The sequence below is a fragment of the Sphaerodactylus townsendi genome, linkage group LG08, assembly GCF_021028975.2.
Source record: "Sphaerodactylus townsendi isolate TG3544 linkage group LG08, MPM_Stown_v2.3, whole genome shotgun sequence".
Taxonomy (NCBI): Eukaryota; Metazoa; Chordata; class Lepidosauria; order Squamata; family Sphaerodactylidae; genus Sphaerodactylus; species Sphaerodactylus townsendi.
In genome coordinates this window covers 49,890,330-49,915,425 of record NC_059432.1, presented here as the reverse complement: position 1 = coordinate 49,915,425, position 25,096 = coordinate 49,890,330, and the positions used below count along the sequence as shown (strand labels likewise).

At 41.4% G+C, this 25,096-nt stretch overlaps 1 protein-coding gene across 2 annotated transcripts in view; it reads right to left on the bottom strand.

Moving 5' to 3' along the window:
• Positions 1–1,229: 1,229 nt before the first annotated feature.
• LOC125437458 (minichromosome maintenance complex binding protein) overlaps positions 1,230–25,096 on the bottom strand; it is a 32,704-nt gene continuing 8,837 nt past the window's right edge. The window contains exons 5-16 of one of the 2 annotated variants that reach the window (XM_048505015.1): positions 24,144–24,245; positions 22,913–23,048; positions 21,943–22,094; positions 19,632–19,732; positions 17,665–17,840; positions 15,107–15,230; positions 10,261–10,378; positions 9,461–9,626; positions 6,426–6,559; positions 5,681–5,845; positions 4,152–4,240; positions 1,230–1,736 (exon numbers count right to left, since the gene is read on the bottom strand). In XM_048505015.1, the coding sequence (XP_048360972.1) occupies positions 1,610–1,736; positions 4,152–4,240; positions 5,681–5,845; positions 6,426–6,559; positions 9,461–9,626; positions 10,261–10,378; positions 15,107–15,230; positions 17,665–17,840; positions 19,632–19,732; positions 21,943–22,094; positions 22,913–23,048; positions 24,144–24,245 (1,590 nt within the window). In that variant the 3' untranslated portion in view covers positions 1,230–1,609. The remainder of the gene's footprint in view (positions 1,737–4,151; positions 4,241–5,680; positions 5,846–6,425; positions 6,560–9,460; positions 9,627–10,260; positions 10,379–15,106; positions 15,231–17,664; positions 17,841–19,631; positions 19,733–21,942; positions 22,095–22,912; positions 23,049–24,143; positions 24,246–25,096) is intronic. The other variant, XM_048505016.1, reaches the window with a different exon arrangement.

The following is a 25,096-nucleotide window of genomic DNA, read 5'->3' as shown; positions in this document are numbered from 1 at the left end:
AGTTTACATTGGTGGTCTCTCCTTTTTATTCTCACAATAGCCCTTTGACAAGTAGGTTAGGCTAAAAATATGTGTCTGGCACAAGGACCTAATGAGATTTCCTGGCAAACTGGAGACTTAAACCAGGTCTCCCAAACCCTACCACACTGGCTTTCGTAGGGTGGCTGCTGCTGAACAGAGTAGCAAGCAGCTAGGCCTAGTTGAGTCATGCAGCCAGGCGTATCAAATCAGTCAGTGGTTCTCCCAGGCCTGGCCCCCATAAGTCCTTCAAAAACCAAAAAAGTCCTGGAAAGTCCCTCCCACTCCCCCTTACTGACAAATCTAGCCACTGCCACTGAGGGCTTCTGTTTTTTTAAAACTGCAGTGGTCTCTGTTTATCATTCTGGATTTTTTAAACTGTACAAAGTATTTTCTTTTAGGTTTCAGATTTTTGTGCAAACTTGAGGCATTAGGTTTGTGGAAAAACTACTGTTTTTCATTTACAACTCCAATAAACAGATTTAGGGATCCTCACGTATGGCTAATTTTCTATTAGAATATATAAGCAGAAACCTTCAAGGGCTTGCAGGAGGCACCTCATTTCCCACTCCCAGTTCCCTTTTTCTCTTCCTGAAAGCCCACATAGCTTCTCTCCAAACATGTTGGACTAAATACCCCCCCCCTTTTTTTAGTAGGCATCCAATATGATTAAGACTGGACAGTCTACACAAGATATGGACAGAGACTCTAGACATTGTCTTCCTAGCAATATCAGACCTGAGAGAAGGTTGTTCAGAATCCGAAAGCTTGAAATTGATCACTTTGGTTTAAACAAGAGGTAGTATGGGGCTTTTCTGTAAATCAGTACAGCTACCTTGAAGCATCCTGTTCCCTTTCCCCTACTAAATCACGAGAATTGTGCTTGCTGTAAACTCCTTATATGTTATATAACTGTAGCCTGTATGAATGTATTGTGTATTTGAGTATTATTTCTATTTCTTCTACTAATTTATCTGTATTATATGAAATCATGTGTCTTCATGATATTTAGCACAATGTAATTCAAATTAGGTTCTATGCCAACTTTCTGTCATATATGGTAAACTTACAGAACAGCAACCCAAATGTAGCCCCCTCTTGACCATTAAGCGATTTTAGACTCATGTAGAACAGTAATCAAAGATATTTGCAATTAAGTTGCCAATAGCACAACTTTTTGGGGGACAGAGAGAACTTGAAAGCTGGTACAGAATTTTTTCCCTTTTTTTGTCTCACTGGATTTAAAGTCGCATATATGCCTGCTGATTATTACTATCTTTTACACTGAAGCACAATCCAACAAAAACAGTACTAGTTTTTCAGTAAAGTCAGCAGCAGGTTTTTTTAGTAAAATTTAATACCAAACACTTTTTCATAGTTACTAGTTCTCAGTTACAAAACAAGCCCCAAATTTGATATAGTCTGTATTAACCCATTGAACACCTAAACCATGTTCAAGCTGAAAGAGAACAGCCATAATTTTCTGGTACAAATTATCTACAAAATTCAATATAAACAAAAGCTCTCAATGCTAGCTCCACATAGATTAGGCAACGCTTGTGGTCATGTAAGTACAGTAGCTGCTGTAGCTTTAGAGTTCATTTCCATTGACAGACTTCTGCTGCTGAACTCTGGTTTTACGCAGGGCCTCCAACTGCTTCGCTCTTAGCCATCGCTCTCTTGACAAGGTCGTCTGTCCCACACTGAGTGAAAGGAACCTGAATGCAACAAGTGTGGTACAGTTAAATCCATAACACTCATACCTTATTGTGCAACTGGTTGATAGACAACACTCCTGGTATTTTAACTTGACACAACTCAAGCTAATAGAATTATGAAATTGTACTACAAGCAACAGAACCTGGCTTCTTGCAGTCCAAGCCAACATATAGAAATAATAGATCCACATAATTTCTGAACACCTAAAATTCCAGCATTGGCAACTTCAAGGTTTGAGACCAATTAGAAATAATCTTTAGCACTGAATGCACTGAGTTACCCTGGAGCAAAGTACTCTGCAATGGTAATTTGCTTCAGGGAACTCAAATGCATTTCTCAGGAATGCTTGGCATAAACCATTAAAACTTTTCAGGTCAATGCAATATCCTAAAATTGGGTATAGAACGAAAGACGAACACTAGCTGGCAGTAAGTGATGTCAAAGAGCTCTATCTATGATCCCTGAGAGCTACTGCAAATCTATGTAGACAGTACTAACCTTAGTGAACCAATGGTCTGATTCAGTATAAGGTAACTTCATGTGTGTGACTGGGCATAAAACAGGTCACCCAGATTAATAAGTGGATAAATACAGTGTTGCACTCACCAGCAACTGTAGTTCATTGAGTGGGTTCCTGTACAGGCACACGCTGAGTCTGCGCATGTGCACAGGCCAGCCACAGTAGACTAGAAAGCTTTTAAGTGCTAGCTAGCTGACTAGGAATGCACTAAGTCCCCTCCCTCAGCACCAAAGGTCTCATGATGAGAGGGGGAGGAGTGCACTTTCCATCAGTCCTTTCTCAGCTGTCACAGTTGAAGGAAGGCTACAAGCAAGCAATTCAAATAACAGCCCAACGGTGGGGTCAGAGGGAGGGACAGGTGCCTACACAGGAACCCACTCAATGAACTACGGTTACAGGTACGTGTAACACTGTATTTCATTTTCGTGGGTTCACAGTGCAGGAGAGTGGCAAGCTTAACCCCCTTGGAGGTTGGCGTGAGGGAGAATAACGTTTGCAACACTGCTTTCCCAACAGCGGCATCATTCTGAGATTCAACATCCACTGCCTAATTCTTAATGAATGCTGATGGGGAAAACCAGGTGGCAGCCTTGCAAATATTGAGAATGCTGACACCCCAAGCAGTGGAAGCAGCCTGAGCCCTGGTGGAATGGGCATGGATTCCTAAGAGGCAGGGGACCTTAGCAAGATCATATACTTTAATGATAGCCTTAATAAGCTATTTTGATAATGTTTATTTTCTGACCCTTGTGAGGACCACTAAAATAAATAAACAAGTAATTGTCTATACAAAACAAAGTGCTTTGTGGACATCCAAAGAGTGCACAGCAACAGAGGCGTACCAACTGTCCCCGGGCGCAATGGCGGGGTGGTGGTGGAAAGAGCTGGGTCAGCGTGGGGAAAGGACCTAAAGACAGCCACCTTTCCAAGCCATCTCCTTCCCTCCTCAGGCCCTCCGGGGCAGGGGCAGCTTGGATGGGCATCGCGGTGGTGGGCCGCCCACCGCGACACTCTGCCCCCCCTCAGGCCGGCTTCTGCCCTCCCCAAGGTCTGGGGAGGGTAGGAGGTGGCCTGCAGAGATAGGAGCCGCCTCTGACCCAAGCACTGCCCCGAGCATGAGGGGGCAAGGGGGTAGCTGGAGGTGTTGTTGTCCCCGGGAACCATTTCCTCTGATACCCCTCTGCATAGCAATCTCATCAGGAGAAGAAGCAGAAAACCCCTCCGGAGAAAAGTGGTGCCGAGACTCTAAAGAGTAGTGCCGGGAGAGCGAAAGGGGCTCCTCCAAAGAATGCCATCAGGACACTGATGGGCATTCCTCCAAGAACTGAGGTGACTGACCCACAGAAGAGCCTCAAGAGATGGAGGCATGAGAATCATGGCAGAAGATGGACTGACGACCACCGAAGTCAGAGCAGACAAAGACACTTAAAAGATTTCTAGTCTACTGTGGCTCGCCTGTGTGTATTTGCAGACCCAATGTGGGCCTGCACAGTGAACCCATGAAAAAGAACACCTTCAATTACTTGCCAGTGTCAGGTCTTCCAGTGCAAAGCTGTAGTATCTGCTTCAAGTACTGAGCGATTCATAACTGATAAAGATGTTTTTGCTGCCGTCCTTCCTTTATGAAGAAGTGTCTTTTGGAAGGTTACAATTTTGGTTAAGTGCTTATGTCTGCATTATGTTTGAAATAAAACTTTGCTTACTTAGAACTTTAAAAGGTAAGCAATCTGATTTAAATTAAAAGTCCAATTTTCATTTGCTGTGCTTCTGGGTGTACAGTTCTCAGAGATACATACTGACAAAGTAAGCAGGATAAAGACTGTGAGCCATTTCAAAGAATATGAGTTCTGGGGTTGATGAAACTTCAGAAATTAAAAGCTATGTGGCTCCTCACCTTGCTATGAGCAGAGTTCTATGGAGGTCATCAGCTGTGATACTCTCAGGGTCATTTTTACGCATTTCCACAAAGTCATCTTCTACTGCCTGTGAGAGATAGTTTTAATGAATTATTTGCATTTAAACTACACTGTATAAGTATATACAAGTTAGAACCGCATAAATCAAATGTAGTGAGTCTGATAATGAAGGACCATCAAGTCAATCCCCAAAACAGGCGTTGTATTTTTAGATGTCCTCTTCTAGGCGGCAATGAACTCGGTCCTAGTAAATTCTCAGAAAAAATACCTTGTGGCCCCTGGAAAACAAAACAGCTTCTGTAACAGCTAGGAAAGGCTAACAAAATGTCACAAAGAATTTTGCTCCATGCAGCACAGTCAGGTTGCAGTCCAGAGCCAATCCTCTCAAAGCTTCAGTCAATTAGATTCATAAGACAATATGGCAAATGTTTGTTAGCTAGTGCCATCAGCAAAATCACCTTCTCTTTTACTGCGGTGAAGGAGGTGCTTGACTTCCTGCATTTATGCTCTGAACAGGATTTTCATTTTATTATTTCTTAAAAGACAAGTTGCCTAACTAACCACAGTGCTAGACAGAAAAAAAAAGTCTCCATTGCACCCAGTGCTGTTTCCCCAAAGTAGCCGCCCTGCTGAAATCCACAACTTCCCCAACTGGGACCTCTACTAATAGAGACTTATGATAAAGCATAAAACTTCCTTTACACCTGTTAAGAAGGTATCCATCTTAGCAGAACTTTCCAGATCTAACCAGCTGTTGTTCAGATATTTCTGAACTTTCAAGGTATATTCCACAGGCCAGAACTTCTGAAAAGATTCACTTCAGCTGTGAATATTCTGGATGGGAGCTGTCAACTGCTAATTTCTGTTTGGAGGGGTCAGTTTGCTCCAAGTCTGGATGGTTTGGCCAGGGAAGCCCCTGAATTGGTTAACAGGGATCCCCAGACTATGCCAGTGTTTGCATAAAGACTCATCACTGTATCAGCAATTATTCCCTCATACCTTACCTCCTGCCCCCTTCTTTTCCGCTGCCCGAGAGAACTTTGCTTAAGACTCACAACCTAAAAGTCTCAAGAACAAATACGCTGTGTAGAGCTTCTGTGAGTATGTAAAAAGATAGCTTGTATTGATTTGTGTGTGTGTGTGTATCCTGTCCATGCTAAGCTGTAATTCTTTTTGGTTTTAACAACTTCCTAATTTTTTTCCAATAAACCTCCGTTCTAACTTTTATTAGTGTGAGTTTACTGGCCAAGCCCAGAAGCACTCGGGTATGTTAGAGAGTGTGGCAGGGCCTATGCCCCCACAACACCACGGAGCAGCAATTCACATCACATCCATTACTGGAGTGATCCATGTCCAGTGGGGTAGTTTGAAACAGAAACTGATGTATCCTAAACCTGTTGCTTATTTTTAAGAAAAAAATGTAGTAATCTAAGCAAAGCAATTTAATCCCCCAAATCTTACATGTTTAATTTGAACTATGTTGGTTATGAAGAAAGTTTTTCTGTACCTTGGTAATTTCATCAGATATGCTGTAATCCAGCAGCCTCAGCAGGCTGAGGTAAATCCGGAACTTGTTCAGGAGGGACGGCAGCACTGCTGTCAGCAGACTGTTCATATGTTCTTCCATGTTGGGGGGATTGAGCTGTGGCTGCAGGTGGACCTGACAGTCTGACTGAAGGAACAAATTGCATAGCATCACTTCTCAGTTACTGTTTTCAATCCCACAGTCAAAAGAGATGTGTGACATTTTGATTTTCATAATACGCAAAAATGTTGGAAAAACTATCCATTTTGTATCAGCCCTGAGAAAGCATAATTCTTCCAGAGTATGCTTTGAAGCTACCTATGTTTTTCAGAATCTCAAATTTCTGTACAAGACTGTATGGGTGTGCATGTGCGCGCATGTTTGTGGGGCACATAATAAAGACTTTCTGTGTCAATTCTCATCTTGCAGCTGCAGGAACAAATGGCAGCTGTGGGTAAAAACCAAAAGTTTTCTTTCAATTTGTGTTATGTTGTCTTGGTCCCACACTAAGTTCCACACTTTTTAATACTTTAATATTACCGGTATTCTTTTTTAATTAAAAGGTACCGCTCTCTAAAGGGTAGTGTGGAAATGCAGTAAAAATTTAACGCTACCAGTTTACTGCAGCACAAAACTAGCTGTGCTATCTCTTGATGGTACATTCTCTCTCTTCATTAAGGAGCTAACACACATAGATGAGCCTTGCTTCAGATAAGCACAGCCATACCGGTAGGAGTGATCTGCCCTCTGAAGTGATAAGGACATTAATGTTGCATGGGAATTCCATCTGGTGGTAACTGAAGTCATAATCCACCTTCTGCCAAGTTATCAGGTGGCCAAGAGCTGTAACGTTATGTACACCTATGAACACAACAGAACAAATCCTGTAATATCTGGATGCAATGTAAACCAATTTGAAACACAACAGTATTTTAAACATCTGGCAGGGGCAATTACTCTGCAGAATGTATTGGCAGGAACACAAAGGTATCGAAACACTTCTGCATGGTGTCAAGGCTAATCTAGGATTTACTGGCCTATTCCACTTGAGAGGCCCCTTCCAACCCACTCCCTGGAAACTGAAAAGAGACATGGAAACTGAAAAGAGACATTTTAAATAAACAAAGATATTAATTCTCATACTCCTTTTCTCTACAAATATCCCGTACAAGTATATAGCAAATGCTGTGCTTCCAAGTGGCTTAGCTAGGAAAAAAAGGTGCCTCTTTTGCCACCACCACAACTTCAATGTCAGTTATGCATTTCTGGTGCTCTAATTTGTTTCCAGAACCTTCAAGTAGCAATGCATTAGTCCAAATTAGAATTTCACAACTTTTCAACTTCAGGAATTATTTTTTCATCCTGTTAGGAAAAGTGACAACATTTAGTGAAAAGCTCCAGTTCCAATTTCTCCAGGCTGACGTTCTTTTGCAGCCAGTCTCATTAACCCGCTTCAGTCATTCTTAGTAGTGGTAAGTGCTGTCAAGTCACAGACACGTTATGGTGACCTCACAGGATTTTCAAGGCAAGAAATGGACTGAGGTGCGCTGTTGCCTGCTTCTGCAGCAACTCTGGACTTCCTTAGTAATCACTCATCTAAGTACTAACCAGAACCAATCCTGCTTAGCCGGTGAGTTCTGATGAGGCAGAGCTAATCATCTCAGGGCCCATTCATTCTTACCCCACTTCTATTCAGCTTAAAACAGTATGGAGGCTTGTGTGCCTCTCAATGGGCAGCACCTGGAGTATAAGGTGCTACTGCAGCAGTCTTGTCCAGGTGGAAAAGACACACACACACACACACGAGTCCAAGACAGAGAGAAAGAACATGTCAGTTTCTATCTGAGTGGCCCATTATGCACCTCAAGTGTGTTCTCTGAGCAGTGGGCTCGCCTCATATTTCTCTGTTTACACCCGAGGAGGCAGCCCACAGTCTGAAGCACAATTTGTCTGCTGAGCTCTACTGGGCCTCTGCTTCTCCTGGTTCTCTTAACTCTGACCATCAAGAGCCTTAAAGGCAAAGAGCTGATATTCCCCCCCCCCTTCACCTTTGCACACACATACACACACTCTCTCTCTATGTATCTCTGCCACTGTCGCAAGACAACAGAAAAAAGAGTCTTGACTGAAATAAAGTTTCAAAATCCCTCTCAGCCTTGGGGAGGGCAGAAGCAGAGCTGGGGGAGGTGGGGTAGAGCCAAAAAGATGCCTTCTTGTACAGTTCATTGCAAAAGCCCTCTCTGTTGTTACTTTGTATCGAAAGATTGATCTCACAATATGAGCACTTTAGAGAAGGACTTTAGAGAAGCAGAAAGGAGCCACTATTATGGGGGTGGGCTAAGGCTCCAGGGCACCTGCCAACTGAGGCTGAGCTGAGGCTTTGCTGGTGGAAGAGAGACTGAACACAGATGTCAGAAGGGTGCGTTCTCCCCCCCCCCCCTATACACATGAGAGATCGATCTCTTGATCAGTGCACTTAGGGAAGCAGGAAAGAGCCGGTAGCATGAAGGAGGAGGTGAGGACAAAGGTGTGCAAAGTGCTGCGAGGGAGTGGGAAGGCTGGCCATGGGCAGAGAGAAGAGGTCTGGGGCAAAGATGTGCCTACTGGCAGATCTGTCCCACTCTGGTGATGAAGTAAGATTTAAATCGTGCTCTAAATGGTTTCCCTTGCTGAGTGGAATGTGAAAGTGGGGCTGCAGAAAATACGTCCGTACAAGTAATCTTGCAGTGAACACTGGTCTCCACTATGCAGCAAAGACTTTGTGCGTAATTGGCCAGTGTGTCTTTCCTCTGGTCTAAAAAATGCAAGGTGAGTTTTGTTATCAAAAGCAATAGGACAAATAAAGGTATGCTAGAGTGAGAGATCGGGATGGCCCAGGCTAGCTTGATCTTGTCAGATCTCAGAAGCTAAGCAAGATTGGCCCTGGTTAGTACTTGGATGGGAGACCCCCAAGGTCACCATACAGAGGAAGGCAATAGTAAGGAATCTCTGTCTCTTGCCTGGAAAACTCAACAGGGTTGCTGTAAGATGGCTGTGACTAGACAGCACTTGACTCACACACACTGAGTGACAGATTAGGCATCCATCTCCAGTTATAGGCTGGTGCAGTTAGACCCACAAGTCAATTGAATTGATACACTGACAGACAAAACAAATAGGTTGTGTGGCACAAGGAACTTGGCGGTGGGATTGGGGTCTCAAACCCTTCAGCACCCCTCCCCCAGGAGTCCTGACAGGTGTCATTCTAAAGAGGATGGGGGTTGAGAACATACAAGTTATGTACTTCCCTATGGCTGACCAGAAAGAGCAGGAGCCCCTACTCTCTAGCAGGTGTCAGAATCCCTAATGAGGGTAGCGCCAGGACTCTCCCTGCTCCCACTGCTCTTGTAGTCTTTTGTGAGAAGAAGGCTCAACCCTGGCCTTGACCACCCTGGGGCAAAGGTGGTCACACAGCATTGGCTAGTGCTGTTGCCCAACCAGGCCTGCTTTCCTGGTCTCTGCTGTCAGGGTTGAAAACCAAAGGCCAGAAGAAGCAACAACATCATCCCACCCCTGAATAGTTTGCCAGTTACTTTATCACCCTTCTTGGTTCCCAAGATATGACTGGGTATGTCTGCACTGCCAACACAGGTAACAGTGAGGTAACTCTGGAGAAATAACCACCATCATACTTCCTCAATGCAATGATTCAGTTTCTAACTCTGATATTCAAATATAAAACTGTGCCTTGGCACAATGCTGGGACAATACTCAAGTACCAACCTCGCGTGTCAAGCTGTCCTTGCTCAAGCAGAGTCTCATCTATGACAAGAGAAGTATTGCTTGCCAGTTGTAGTACTCCGCTGACCAAGCGATTAGCTGTGTAATCCTTATGAGGCTTAAGCTGCAAGCAGTTCATGTTCTCTATGGTCATTTGCAGACGGTAGGACTGCCAAGAGAAATGCAAATAAGTGGCTCTGAACTGTCAGCCCTAGAAGTGTCTACCGTTCATGTGATCATGGCTATTATACTTCGTTAAACAAGAAATAGAGCTGTGACATGCACACAAAGCAGAAGTCCAAAAGAGAGCAAAAGCAGCCAGAAACATAGTTCTAACGGCATTACACACAATCCTCATACACGTGGAGCTATACAAATGGGGACCCGCAAAAAAACTTGTGGAAGCGGCTATGGGCAATTACTCTAGTCTAAACTCAGCAGATGAAATGGCTTTTGACTAGAGCAACTGTACACAGGAGTGTACCACAAATCTTAAAACACATTTCTATTCTATTCCATGAGCATCTTGGGCCCTTATGTTATCCATCTAAATATACCAAATGTCCAGTAGCAGCTGGTTAAATTTTAGTTAAGACTGGTTCACACATTCAATCACCAGAATACCATATTTTTCACAGCCTTTTAAAACAAGCCGTTTTTCAGGGCAAATTGACCATAAACAAAAGACTACAATTAAAAAACAGCTGCAAAACTTGCACAAATGGCTGCCATTTCAACATGCCTCTCCAATCAAACTACTGATCAATCAGATATTGAACAAAGTATAAAAATAACATTCTTACGGCAGGAACAAGTTGCTGAATAATACGATATATGTGCTCGGTGAAGACACTATTTGTTGGACAGCCACTTAAGTTGATAGTGAATTTTCCCAGAGGAAGGACATCTCTTCTTGCATAACTAGATAATACACAACAAATAAGTTGAGTTGTCAAGATTACGAGAATGACTATAAAGACAAAAAATTATGATTTCTCTCTTTCTCATATCTTTGGCAACTAGTTGGATAATTTACATCATGAGAACTATGTAGCTTTCTCTACAAGGTTCAGAGTGCTCTCTTTCCGCCCTCACAAAGAGCTGGAGTTTTTCTGTTCCAACTGGCATGTGATGGAGATGGGGTGGGTATTCCTTCTCTCAGTCCTCCTTTTGCCACCGTGAAGAAGGACTCATTCAACAGAGAATCCCACAATGGGGAAAAGTGAGGGAATGTGTCTCTGCACAAAAGACCACTCAATGAACAACTGTTACAGGTAGGTACAGGTAAGTTTTCATCTTTGTGGCTTCTGTGCAGTTCCACATGAGAGAATAGAAAGTTCACTTACTGAAGGAGGTGGGTGTGAGAAATAATGGCTGTAGAATTGTTTTCCCTTAAGGGAGATTGCAGAGAAGCTGAATGAATTCTTTGCATTTGTCTTCACCCAAGAGGAGGTGAGGAACATTCCTGCACCTGAACCAAGCTTCTTAGGAGGCGAATCCGAGGAACTAGCGAAGATAGTGGTAGACAAGGAAGAAGTTCTGACAGCCATTGATAAACTAAATGTTACCAAATCCCCTGGCCCAGATTGCATTCACCCAAGAGTTCTTAAAGAGCTCAAGCATGAAATTGCTGATCTTCTCACTTTAATATGCAACTTATCCCTGAAATCTGCCTCCATCCCTGAAGACTGGAAGATGGCCAATGTCACACCAATCTTTAAGAAAGGATCTAGGGGGGACCCGGGAAATTACAGGCCAGTCAGTTTGACATCTGTTCCTGGTAAATTAGTAGAATCTATCATTAAAGATAAAATTATAAAACATGTAGAAAAGCAAGACCTGCTGAGAAAGAGTCAGCATGGCTTTTGCAGAGGCAAATCCTGTCTTACAAACTTTACTAGAGTTCTTTGAGGGTGTAAACGAGGGCATGTGGGACAGGGGTGAATCCGGTGGACATTGTCTACTCTGGATTTCCAAAAGGCTTTTGACAAAGTTCACTCACCAGAGACTGCTGAGAAAAACTCAGCAATGAAGGAATAAGAGGGAAGTCCCTCCCATGGGATTAAAACTGGTTGAGAAACAGGGAAACAAAGAGTGGGTGTAAAATGGGAAGTTCTCACAATGGAGAGATGTCGGGAGTGGTGTCCCCCAAAGATCCGCTTTTGGGACCACAGTACTCTTTAACCTATTCATAAATGACCTGGAAGTAGGGGTGGGTAGCGGCAGGCCAAAGTTTGCAGATGATACCAAATTAAGAAAGGAGGTGAGAACCACAAAGGATTGTGAAGAGCCCCAAGCCGGACCTTGATAAATTAGGTGAGTGGGCTCCAGAAATGGCAATGCAGTTCAATGTAGCAAAATGTAAAGTGATGCAATATATTACAGGGCAAAAAATCCAAACTCACATGCATCGCTTACAGGGGTCAGTGCTATCAGTCACAGACCAGGAAAGGGATTTAGGGCGCTCTTAGCGTTGATAGTTCCATGGGGAATGTCAACTCAATGCATGGCAGCTGTAAAAAAGGCAAACTCTATGCTGGGGATCATTAGAAAAGGAATTGAGAATAAAACTGCAATGTATTGTCATGCCCATATATAAAGCAGTGGTGCGAATCCAAGACTTGGAGTACTGTGTTCAGTTCTGGTCGCCTATGATCTCAAAAAAAAGGATATTGAGGGAGATAGAAAAAGTGCAGAGAAGGGGCAACAAGGATGATTGAGGGACTGGAGCACCTTCCCTATGAGGAGAGGCTGCAGCCGCTTGGGGACTCCTTTTAGCTTGGAGAGGAGGCGGCTGAGGGGGGGGATATGGATTGAAGTCTACAAAATTATGCATGGGGTAGAAAATGCTGGACAGAGAGACATTTTTCTCTCTTTCTCACAATACTAGAACCAGGGGGCATCCATTGAAAATGCTGGGGGAAAGAATTATAACTAATCAAAGGAAACACTTCTTCACGCAACGTGTGATTGGTGTTTGGAATATGCTGCCACAGGAGGTGGTGATGGCCACTAACCTGGATAGCTTTAAAAGGGGCTTGGACAGATTTTATGGAGGAGAAGTCGATTTATGGCTACCAATCTTGATCCTCTTTGATCTGAGATTGCAAATGCCTTAACAGACCAGGTGATCGGGAGCAACAGCCGCAGAAGGCCATTGCTTTCACATCCTACATGTGAGCTCCCAAAGGCACCTGGTGGGCCACTGCGAGTAGCAGAGAGATGGACTAGATGGACTTTGGTCTGATCCAGCTGGCTTGTTCTTATGTTCTTATGTTCTAAGGGAAAACTTAAGACATAAGTCACATCTCTCCCAGAGTCACTATTGATGGAATAAAGTTTGATGAACATCAGAAGAAAAGACCAAGTGACTGCTTTGCTGTCCAAGGAAATGTAACCCAGGAATGCTGCAGAAGAAATCTGAGATCTGGTGCAGTGAGCTTTCAGAGGAAATGGGCAATTGATTTCTGAAGCAGAACACATTAATTGAATTGACCTGATTACCTAGCGTGATGTGGTTTGGGCAGAGACTGCATGTTCCTTGCAGGAGCTGGAAAAACATATCAATTAATTGTCTGCCTTATGGAAGTGTGAAGTATGATCTAAATAAAAGGGTAGTCATCTTTGTACACCTGAATTGTGTAGTGTGCATTCTCTATCAGAGATGGCAAAGGGAAAAAACACAGGGAAGAAGATGTCCTGGGAAAAATGAAAGGCAGAACAGAGCTTGGAGGACCACCTTGACTGCATGAAACTTGTAAGCAGGGGTGTACACCAGAGAGCTCTGAGTTCCCCAACCCTATGGGCAGATGTAATTGCGAACAGGAAGACCACCTCTGTGGGGCAAGAAGGATGGGTCACAAGTGACAAGGGGTTCAAAGGGCTTGAACACTAGTGCAGAAAGAGCCAATGCATTTGTGGAGGAGGTGGGTACTGGAACCACTGAGGTTGAGGTCCCCAACAACATGGAACTGAAGGGTCACTCGAGGATCTTTACAACTGCTTGGCAAAAGGAGCCTTAGTGGCAGAAGAAAGTGGAGGAGGTATCTATGCAACATCATTCAAAGATGGAGGCGTTGCAGATGATCTTAGGATTGGAGAAAGGATAAGAGGTCATTGAGATGGCACTGATTCCAGACTAGAAGGGAACAGGAAAGCCAAAGAAGCATAGTGGGTCTTGTGCTTAGACTTCTTTTTCTTAGGAGGTACTTCTGAAGAACTCTGTGGAACTGATGGTTGCCTCTAAGCATCACAGATTGCCCTAAGGGCCAAGAATGACCCTGGCTCCAATGTTGAACACTGAACCTGAAGAGAGAGTATAGAAATGCCTTCAACTGGGAGGCTCTCTCTTGTCACTATGAACTGATAGTGTGAATAGATATATTTACACAATATATGGGGGGGAGGGGGAGAGGGAGGGAGCCTACTAAGGAGCTGGTAGAATATTCCCTCAGGATTTGGAGAGTCAGAAATTCCTGCTCATGAAAGACAAGGAATTGGTGAACGACTGATTAGGCACTAACCAGAGAATAAAGGAGAAGACACTGAGGAGTTGAAGAGTCTGAGGTAAGCTGAAAAAGCTAGAAAAGAGTCTTCACAGCAGCGAAGGAACACTCTCTCTGCCTTTGTCACGTGCCAATTTGGGTGGGAAAACTCTGGCTCACATCAGAAGGGAGGGGGAGTGCTCTGAACCTTCTAGAGAGAACTAGATAGCTTTGGAATTGATCTCTGCAGCAGATTTGTGCAAGCATGGGCCCATTTGGGACTGTACAAAAGCCATGAAGACAAATGTGTATATACACAAGATACTTGGCAGCAGTTTAACACACAACTACACTTTCCCCCCATTATGCTTTAAACCTTTATTTGGATGTTTGTGGTGGTGTGGCAGAAGGTTCCCAATGGAATATCACAACAACTGCAATTCAAATCAAGGCGGAGCTTGGTTACACAAAACAGTTTCCCATATGCACTTTTTAGAATTCTAAAAATTCAGTAGTTTCAGAACTTAGCAGTAGATTTTGCAGTGGGTTTAACCACCGCTCCAGAACAACAAACTAGTTAAAAAGAATGCCAGTTAAAGTCAAAATCAGAATTCAAATTTAGCAGGAGTTACTGTCACTAATAGTTATCTGAATGTACTATAGCGTTACTGCTCTGAATAATTACATCTCTTCTTTATCCATAGGAAAAGTTTAAGCTCTGTCCAAGAAAAAAAAAGCAAGCGAATAAGATTATGACTGGCACAAAAGACAAATCAGTCTGATACTGTAGTGGGCTTATTGGATATGATTTAGAAAATGTCCACAGAAATGCCTCTCTCTGGCAGATTCCACATGGGCCAAAAACAGCACTGTGAACCTGGTGTAAAATGGTTTAAAATGGCGTAAAAGGGTTTGCACCATTTTCACACCACTGTTTTTGGCCCATGTGGAATCCGCCTCTGTCTCTCTTATCTGAAGACAAGTTTCCTCATCAAGGGATCACTGGGCATATACATTATGTAAGCTCGCTACAGTAACTGCTTTAGTATCACCTTGAACCTGTCAGGTGGCAAAAAAGCTTCCAGAACATCTGCATAGCTGTAACTTTGACATTTTCAACTATGGTGAAAAGGTAAGAATTCTCAACAGGTGTCTTGTTACTTACACTGTGGAGATGAGGTGCAGTATAATATATTCAGCAGCCAGGCTGTCTCCCAAGAAGACATGAGTGAGGAACCCCAGAAGTTCTGCTCTGACTGGTGACAGTTCCGACATAAAACTAGAGACAACTAAGAAGACAGCCAGATAGCAGCGTCATAAATATTATAGCAATCATATCAAATACAAGTGTCATTGTACACAGCTACTTTTGACTTGAAACCAGTGCAACAGCCAGCTCCATGTCCAGCATAAGAAGCGGTTTATATTTTCTCAGCTTAAGCACACTGGGTTGGATGTCAAGAATCACAAGCAGAATGTAGCTTGTATAACAGATCACTGCTTTAACTATCCCTTTATAGAACAGCTCAGTTCTTCCAGACTGCTTTGTGTGTTCTTGCCAACATTTTTCACTTTCTTAAGTAATTCTTTGCCAGTCCTACAGACTTGGAAAATGAACCAATGCAACACCAACTTCTAGGTATTCATACAATACTATATCCTATCAGAAGGAAAACATTATTCATCCAATTCTACATGTAAAATTGCATGCTACTGAACAAGCTGTGTACAATTTTTTTTCAAATGAAACAGATTACAAGATTTTTCATATTAAACAGATCACAAATTTACAAGAACTACACTGCATATGGGTGTTATAACTATTCACCACTAAAGCCCAGACTGTACCTAAAAAGGTCCAAACTAATGCTCTGTAATTCTAATAGAACCACTCTATTTCTTGAGCTAAAGAAATCATATAAATTTCAAATAATTGTACTTGGCAATTTAGAAAAAAAATCTATAATTTACTCACACACACACTAATGTAACACCAACCTTTAAAGGAACTTAACATACACAGAAATAGCTCCTCATAGCGCAATGCCATCCCATGCTACTGAGGGCAAGCAGATTGTTCACCCTGTTCCACAGCCTCTGAGACGCACTGAGATGCTTCCAGAGTAACTGTGCCAGGAAAAGAAAAGGAGAAGGTGGCTCTTTCCTCCTTACAGTGCAGCATAGCCTGTTCCTTCTTCTGTTTTATATCCAATAATGGGTGATATGTGCAAAAGACAATGGAGATTGGACCACATTTGTGAAAGAAGGATGCTGCAATGCAAGCTGACCTCCAAGAGCCTTCTGGCTTCAAATTTGTGAAGTCTAGTTCTTGGTTTCTAATGAGTGGGTGCCCTCTGCAGGACAGGACTGTGGGACAAAGTGGCATATATGTACACAGAGCAGTAACAAAATTTGGGAGGTACTGTTCAATAAAGGAATATTTTATTACAACATACAACCTTTGATAAATATTACCTGTTCTCAAGAAAGGCTATTTTAGAAACAAAAACTGAAGCTCAGTAAAACCAATGCAAAGTCAAAGTGCAATCCTAAGCATGCACACTTAGAAGTAAATCCCACTGAGTTCAATGAGACAATAGCTAGCAAGTGTGTTTGAAATTGCAGCCTTAAATTTCCATGTTTATCCAGCTGCTTCTAACAAAACTCAATGCCCAAATTATAGTTGGCACAACCACCACTGTTTGTTACCCCCTATCATTGATTTTTTTTAAAAAAAATCTGGTTAAAATGAGATTTATGAATGTTATATTTGCTTTTGTACAGAAAAAGCAGCACGTGATTCTCTGGAAATTAGCAACATAATATACAATAGCTTTAGTCAGCAAACCAGATTGCACTTCAGAAGCAATGATCATCAGAGCAGTGGCTACCACACCAGAACTGAAAAGGTTGTGGTTGAACTAGGAGCTGGGACAGCCCAGGTCCAGATCCCCCATTCTGCCCTGGAGGTTTGCTAGGTGTCATCCTGGGAGAAGTATGACTAAGAAACAAAAGTATATGTCAGTACTTAAGATCTATCTTCAAATTTAAAATAAAAAGACCAAACTGGATTATAGATAGATCTTGGAGGATCATCAGACTCACAAGTTCCTTTCTCTCCTCAAGTGAAGCCAGTTAATTGAATAAATCTGGGTTAACAGTAAACCTTGTCTGAACAAGCAGGTTCTGGATTTCCTTGCCCAGAAAAATCATGATTGCAAACTACCAGAACCTTTTCTTTACAGTGACACCTCACCTTCTGTTTGCAGAGAAAGCACAAACCATAAACTGCCACTTTGAATGCAATGAGAACGATGGTTTGCTGCAGAAGTGGAAACTAGCCTTGCATAAAAGGAATGAAGGTTGGGAATATGTAAACCTGAAGATCTCCAGACTACACATTTTACATGCACAATACAAACCTTGAAATGTTTTGTTAAATGAAACAAGTTACAAATCAGAGATCCAGATGCATAAATTGCTTCCAGTTTTTAGGGAGGAACAATCATATATGGCTCAGTTGCTGAGGTTTATTGGATAAAAAAATTCCCAAGTATGTTTCAAAATTTCTCAGAATCATCTTTCTAGAAAAAACAGTTGCCGTGTTTAGAGACAGCAGGTCCCCTGGGAACAAACTGACCTCCTTGAGCATGGGGAAGGGAGACACAAAGTCCAGTCTGGACACTCAACAGTAATGAGATAATATACTTCTAACACACTTACAGCTCTTGCTTTCCTCTTCATTAAGGCAGGCAGGCAACAATGGATTTATGTGCTGAAGTTTCTGTGCTAAAATGACATGGATTCTGGGAACTAATGAGGCTGGAGGACTATGGACTCTTTGTTCTTCTACAGTGTCCATACAGTCCATAGAATCCACAGGAGAAGATGAATTCTCTCTAGAAAGTGAACAGATTAGCTTACTATTGTGTGCTATTGTATGGCTAATTTCAATGAATATATCTACAAACAGAATCCAAGAAAAACATAAAGATTGCACTTTTTCAACCATACTGTGTTAAAGCAAGCTTCCTAAAATTTAACATGGTACACAAACACTCCTATGAGAGAAAGTTATAAACTTGATATAGGCCCTAAGAGAAATAAAAACAAGTTCCTAATAGACCCCTGAACTTTTAGAAGTTAAGGTCTAGATGGAACAGGAGTGCCAAAGGAAAAAGACTCCCTGAGTGGAATTTTTCCCCATTTTTCACTCACAGGTCAGCAAGGAAACTGAAGAATGGAAGACCAAGTTACTTCTGGCATTCTACTGTGAAACTACTGGTACCTAAGTGGCATGATTTATATAGCTTATTTGTTTATTTAAAATATTTTTAGAATCTATGCCAAGAAATTGAAATACAGAACGCCAAAAGAAAGTAAACATTAAATTGGAAACACACTTTTAATACTTTGAAGAACTTCATAAATACAAAAAGAGTTATACGAGCAAAAAAACTTTGAGCTTCTACTTTATAAAGTATCTCACAAGCGATACTAGTTGAGGTTTACAGTGCAATCCAAAGGGCGGGGGGGTAGGTGGTTGGCGGCTGGGTATGGCACAGCCCTACCACTTCCAAAGGTATTCCCACTGGTGCAAGCACCTGAAAAAGGGAGGAAATTTACCCTCTGCACTGCAAGCTCCCTATACATCCCAATGGGCTGTGCTTGCCTGCCTGGTGGTGTAAGCAAAAGGGAAAGCAAAAGGGGGGATTCCTGGACTGAAAGGCCTCAGGAGGCCAACAAAAGCCAGGAATACCAAGGCAGCGTCGGTGGCTCCCCATCACCAGCCAGCCTGAGTGCCCCTGCACTAGTGTAGATGTGGTATCTATGCTGTGCAGGGACACGCTATTTTCACAACTTTTTCACTCCCCTGAATTGAACTGTTAGAAACTTTCTGGCATCTGCCTATAGGTACCATTTGGGTAACAACATTTGATTCCTCTACTTTAGTTTTAGTCTGACCACAAAGCAAATGAGCTGTACAATGATGTATCTACAAATGTACCTGGTATTATGAAATTAGATTGAAATATCAATATTGTGAACAAATTAAGAAAAAGGAAGACTAAAAGAAACCACATTTCAGAAAGCTTTATGAACACAGTACAGCTGAAAGGGAAGGATATCTGTATTTAAATACTTACATGATTCAGTGGGGTTTGTAATAGACAACTATTCCTGCTCCAAAAAAAGCCTATGAACTTTTAGACATACTTTCAGAAAAAAGTTTGTGAATTCATCATTTAAAAAATCAAGACTAGCCTAAAGTAGTAAATCCCACTCCTGGACTACTTAATCATTTAAGAGGTTTAAATGTTCCTCCCTTAGTAAACTTGTTCACGGGCACACACAGCAACATATGCACAGGACCCTTTTCACCAAAGTTTAGATAACAAGCAGGAATATTTTCATTTCTTCACACTGGGTAGTATACCTGCCCGGCTCTTTGTGCAGAAAGTGTGTAACACAGCTGTTGTAAATACCCTAATTAAAAAGTTCTGCTATGGGGAAGAAGCACCCCTGCATCATACATTTGCTTATCTTATTCCAGGTCGGAAACACACCTACCCAAGTGATGCCATATTATATGAAAAGTACAAGTAACAGTTATTTGGAAGCCTTTTGTGAGCATCCTGTAGCGTTTGAAATGATAAATGATTGCAATTTTGGGTCTATCAACACATTACCTGTCTTCAGTGTTCAGTATGTTCAAGACTGGGTCAACTGATAAAATCCCGTAGACTTCCAAAACATCATTCACCTTGAAGTGATCCCAGTTTCCATACATCTGAATGAAAGGTAATTTTGTTTAAACAACTGAAATATGACAGTGATATAATGAAGAGAACAAAGTCATTCAGCAAACGGAAACAGAAATATAGCTGCAGAGACTAAAACAGGTCTGCAACCTGCGGCTCTCCAGATGTTCATGGACTACAAATCCCATCAGCCCCTGCCAGCATGGCCAATTGGCCAGGACCCCTGGACTAAAAGGATGAAGCCAGTATCAGTCTACTGCATTACACATTTTATTGTGGCTGTCGCTTTCTATCATACAGATCTTGTAGCAGTCTTCCATAAATTGGTCCAGAAGTAAAAGAAATCCTCCTTCACTAGTTCAGACATTATGTTGCTTTGATTTCATCGTTTCAGATTCCCTCAGTTCTAACATTTGGGTTAAAAAAGCAATGAGAAAAAGACATCACTGCAATAACTTTAATGCACAGGAATGGTAGTAGGGAAGGGGAAACTGCCCACTGTTTTCACATTTCGTGTGAGGAGTAGCACAAATAGATGCACAGATATCACACTCCTCTCTTCTGTGCTGCTGTAATCCCATGTAATAATTGAAGGTCAATTTATATATTTATAAATATATATTTATAAAAACAGGTATATTTATATATATATAATCCTGTAAGCAGAATAACAAGCAGAATGTAGCTTGTGTGCCACTTTAAATAAGAACAGTTATCTTGGTAAAGACCAGCCTTGTTATCTCAGAAATAATAAACAAAAGAACTTAACTTATACTTGGTGTGTGTGTGTGTGTGTGTGTGTGTGTGTGTATAAACACAGTAACACTTATATGTGGATACATTTACAGTCCATCATTTGATTACAATTTGGTTACCAATAACAAGCATAGTTTACAGTATTAAACTTTCAATCAGAGGCTTTTATATAGCTCTAGTTAACAGAACACTGAACAACATCTTTCCTCAGTCAAAGAGCTACAGTCTTTCTCTGTCACTTTTAGAATGTTCACTGAGCTCTTCCAGAATTCCGTGCCTGCTGCATGCAAGGCTGTCAAATCCAACAGTAATTAGCCAGAGAGTGTGAGTGTGTGTAAATTCTACAATCCCAGAAAGCTGGCATCAGGTGTTAACTACTTTTTGTCTTCTCTACCCTCCACTCCTTTTTCTGGTGTAATGGCTTTAAACTCCACCAGCAGTCTCCCACTATCAGGTGGAAAACAATGCATGTTTATAAGAGCAGAGAGCCACCTGGTACTCTCCCTCCCCCTTTTTTCCTGATGCAGGCTTGGAGAAAAAGAATTCAAAAGATAATGGAACACAAACATGGCTTGCAATTCACAGAGTCCAAGAAGATCACACAAACTTTATAGAGGTAGGGCGAATGCAAAAGCCTCTAAACATTCCAAGACAACTCCAGCCTCAACAGAAGCTGATGGAATGATAAACAAGCAGCATGAGGAGTAGAGGGGGGGAAACAAAGGAGGAGTCTGACACCAAACACAGAAAGGACAAGTTTGTGGTAAAGCCAAAGAAACTTCAAAAATGTACACAACAAAATACATTATCTTGTAGCATTTCATTGCCACTGGGGACTTATGCTCCAGAGGAACACTGTATTACTCAGACAGCCCTCTCAGAAATGCATACTTGAGTCTTATGATTCAGCAAAATGCCCACCTTGGCTTGGGACTGGGATGTTTCTGATTATGGGCAATTGACATTCCCTGCTAGAAAGGCAAAGAGACAATTCCTGCGCCCTGGTTTTTTGTTTTGTTTTTTAAAATCTGAAGGAGAGATATTCTCAGTTAGCACATGAGCATGTGCACAGAGTTAAAAAGAAAGAAGAATACTATGTTAATTGAATGAAAGTCTACAGACAGCAATAGAAACTAACAAAAGAAATGAAAAAAAAAGTATAAGGGTATCATACATATGCTATGTCTTAAGAGAATTGATTTTATCATCTAAGAGCTCAACAGGAGGTACTGATCACCTAAAATGAGAGTGGAAATATAAATTTATATGATCTACTGGTAAAATAGAACGAAGCCTAATCACTGACTTGAGCATAATAACGGTTTTTTAAAAAATAATATGAAGATGCGTAAAATGAGATCTCAAATAGCCACGAACAAATAGATCACATGCAACTAGTTGAAATGCAAATTTCCACTTTCATCCACAAATCACAAATTAACAAGATGATCCTATTTGGGATGGGACAGAGTAAGCATCTTACCTTCACAAGGCATGCGGGTCCCTTCTCTCCTGGGAGCGGGAAGTTTAAATCTAGTGGAGGTGAGCAATTTAAAGATATCATCTGATGTGTTGCTGAAGCTTCTGTTTCTAATCGCTTTGGTTCTCCACTCCCATGGATATCAGCTGTGCTCCCTGCAATGGGAAACAGACACAATTTTGAACCATTGCAACACAAAAATTTTAGGAGGTATTTTTCTTGCTACATTAAGAAAAGACTGAAGGATGAAATATTGACATGCCTATAAATCCCTATAACTCTGCTTTAGCTGCAGGAATGAAATCATGTCAGCATCCAATTCATCAGCTGCTATACTCATCAGGTGAGACAGAAGTCTACACTGAACAAAGAGCCTCTCTGAATCAGACCAAAGATCTAGCCTAGATTTCAAATAGCAACAAACAACCAGAGGCATCAATGAAATACACTGAAAGAATCTTCAGCATCTGAAATGCATATATATGTTGCCCCTGAACACGGAAACAAACAGGAACCTACCTTGGCTAATAGACTCTAATGGCTCTTAGGAATCTGTCTTACTGAACTCTGTCTCATTTCAATGCCTCAAACCTTTCTTGCTCTTACAAAACACAATGTATGTAAATATTTTGCAGGAAACTGATCATTTCTTTTTGGCGGGATGAATAGAGCTGTCCAATTGTCCCTCTGGTTGTGTATTAGTTTCATTTAAAATGTTCACTATATACCTGAAAGTATACTAGTATACTCAATTACTAGAGTCACGTTCCTTACATGACACTATATTCCTGGATTGGCTCTAACCTTGTCATTTCAACAACCCGAAGAGATATTGCCACTGTACATAAGTGATAACCTGAAATACTCCGTTATAAATTCAACAGACATACTTCTTTTTATGTATTTGGGTGTACTATGAAGTACCAATTCTGAAAAACAAATAATTTTGAAACAAAGTGATCAGAGACTCAGCTGATACCAAGATGCTGTTCCCTCTGTTTAGATGGATGCAATTCCATATCTTCGTCCTCCTCATAACTCCTCTTGTGACGACTTGGCGTGTAGGATGTTGAAGGGCAAACTCGAGCTTGACTCATACTGGCATAGGTGTAAAATTTTAAGTTAAAGACAACACTTACTGCTTTGACAATTACTTAGCACAAATTGATTGGGTATTTTTATTGTAGTCAATTACATAAAAGATAGAAAGAAATTTTATCCTTTCCTGACACATCAGTAAAAGAAGGACAATTGGCTCTATTACACAACTATCCTGCTTTTTCATTATGTTTATTTCACAAGGAAAGGCAGTTTCCATTTAGTGTTTGTATAGAGATGGGGTTCAGGGAAAAGAAAGATGAATACAAATCAAAAGGGAATACAGAAAGGCTGGAGCAGATCACATGCTAATAGGGACTGGACATGACAGGGCCCCTGTGAGACTTCCTAACCCATAATTACATTTCCATTAGTTTGTTCATGCTATATCCAAAGAAATTAAGATATCCTATGGACCTTCATGATATATATCAACAACCTTCTTCCTGCCTGTTCTCCTGAAGACTATCTCAGCCATGATCTCAGCTTTTCCAAGCTGCCCTAAGCAAAGCAACATCATTCATTTGCAACGGAACTATCTTGAACAGATGTTTTCTGTTCCATTTAATTCGCCCTTTATTTTTTAAACTTTGGGTATCACTTAATATTTCCTTAAGCTTTAATTCTAGGATTCAACCCCCACTGCCAATCAATAATTACTCAGCACACTTCAACAAACCATAATCGTGCTTTGAAGAATAATTGTTGTATTCTTAAAAGCTATTCAAAATTGCTTTGCTTTCTCCCTGAGAAACTTGAATCTATAATATAGATGGGCAGCCCAATCCTACAGGGGTGGGCGGCAAAAGCGCTTTGGGAGATAGCGAGGCTACCCTGGCACATTTACCCACACCTCCAGCATAAGATGAATTCCTACTAATTACAATTTTAAAAACCAAACTGTAAAATTAGTCAAATATTTCTATGAGTACATCTGAAAATTTTGCCTTTAGATTTTCGCAGAACTGAGAATCACCCCTCATTTTTTTCTGTATCAGTAAAATGTATTTTAGTCATTTTCACCCTCCGTCTTGAATCAGTAATCTCTAGGATTGTATATTTTTGTGTGCATCAAAAAATATATAGCCAAAAAAGTTAAAGGATATTTCTTTCACCCAAGCTGATTCTCCAGGCACTGGAACACAATAAAATGTTTGTCTCTCTGCGGTGACTGTTTTTGTAGAGTTTAAGTCTATTTCTTGGTGAAGCTAGAACAGAATAAAAGAAATACAGTGCTAAAATATTGCAAATGTATGAAACATAAATATGATACTGTTCTAATGATAAACACTGACCGTGGTGATGTAATGAAGAAATAATGTATGTGAGGTGCTTCAAGAATTGTGGAATGGTGCTATATAGGTAAAAAAGGTAATGACTTATCCACACCACAACTTTAACTAGGCAGACCATATTTACAGCTGTTCTGCCATTGCCTTTCCCAGTCATCTACACTTTATTCCCAGCAAGCTGGGTACTCATTTCCCTGACCTCAGGAGGATGAAAGGCTGAGTCAACCCTGAGCTGGCTACCTGAACCCAACTTCCGTGCTATATAACTATGACATAATTTTGTCATTTCATACCCCAACCAATTCAAATGAAATAATTCCCATCCTCCTGATCTGAAATCACTCACTGAACTCACAGGTATTAACAGACCAGACTGTATTTCAAATACCAGAGTGTTTTTGATTCAGTAGGAGAGTAGCAGTCCTAGCAACCTTGTTAACAGCCCTAGTTGCCAGATTAGTCTGAGTTCATCAGGGCTCAGAAACTAAGCAGGACAAGTACTTGGATGAAAGACCACTGAGGAAGATGGGCTGGCATGCAGAGGAAGGCAATGGCAAACCATGTCTGCTCATTTCTTGAAAATCCCATGAGGTGGAACTTCATGGGGTTGCCATGAGTCATTTGTCACTTGACAGCCCATTTTCTCTTAGGAACGATCACTATGTATACCTATTATATTTTACAAGACATAACATATTTTATTCTTTCAGTAACAATCTTCACAGATGATACTTCCAACTCTCACACAGCTGGCTTCCCTATGCAGA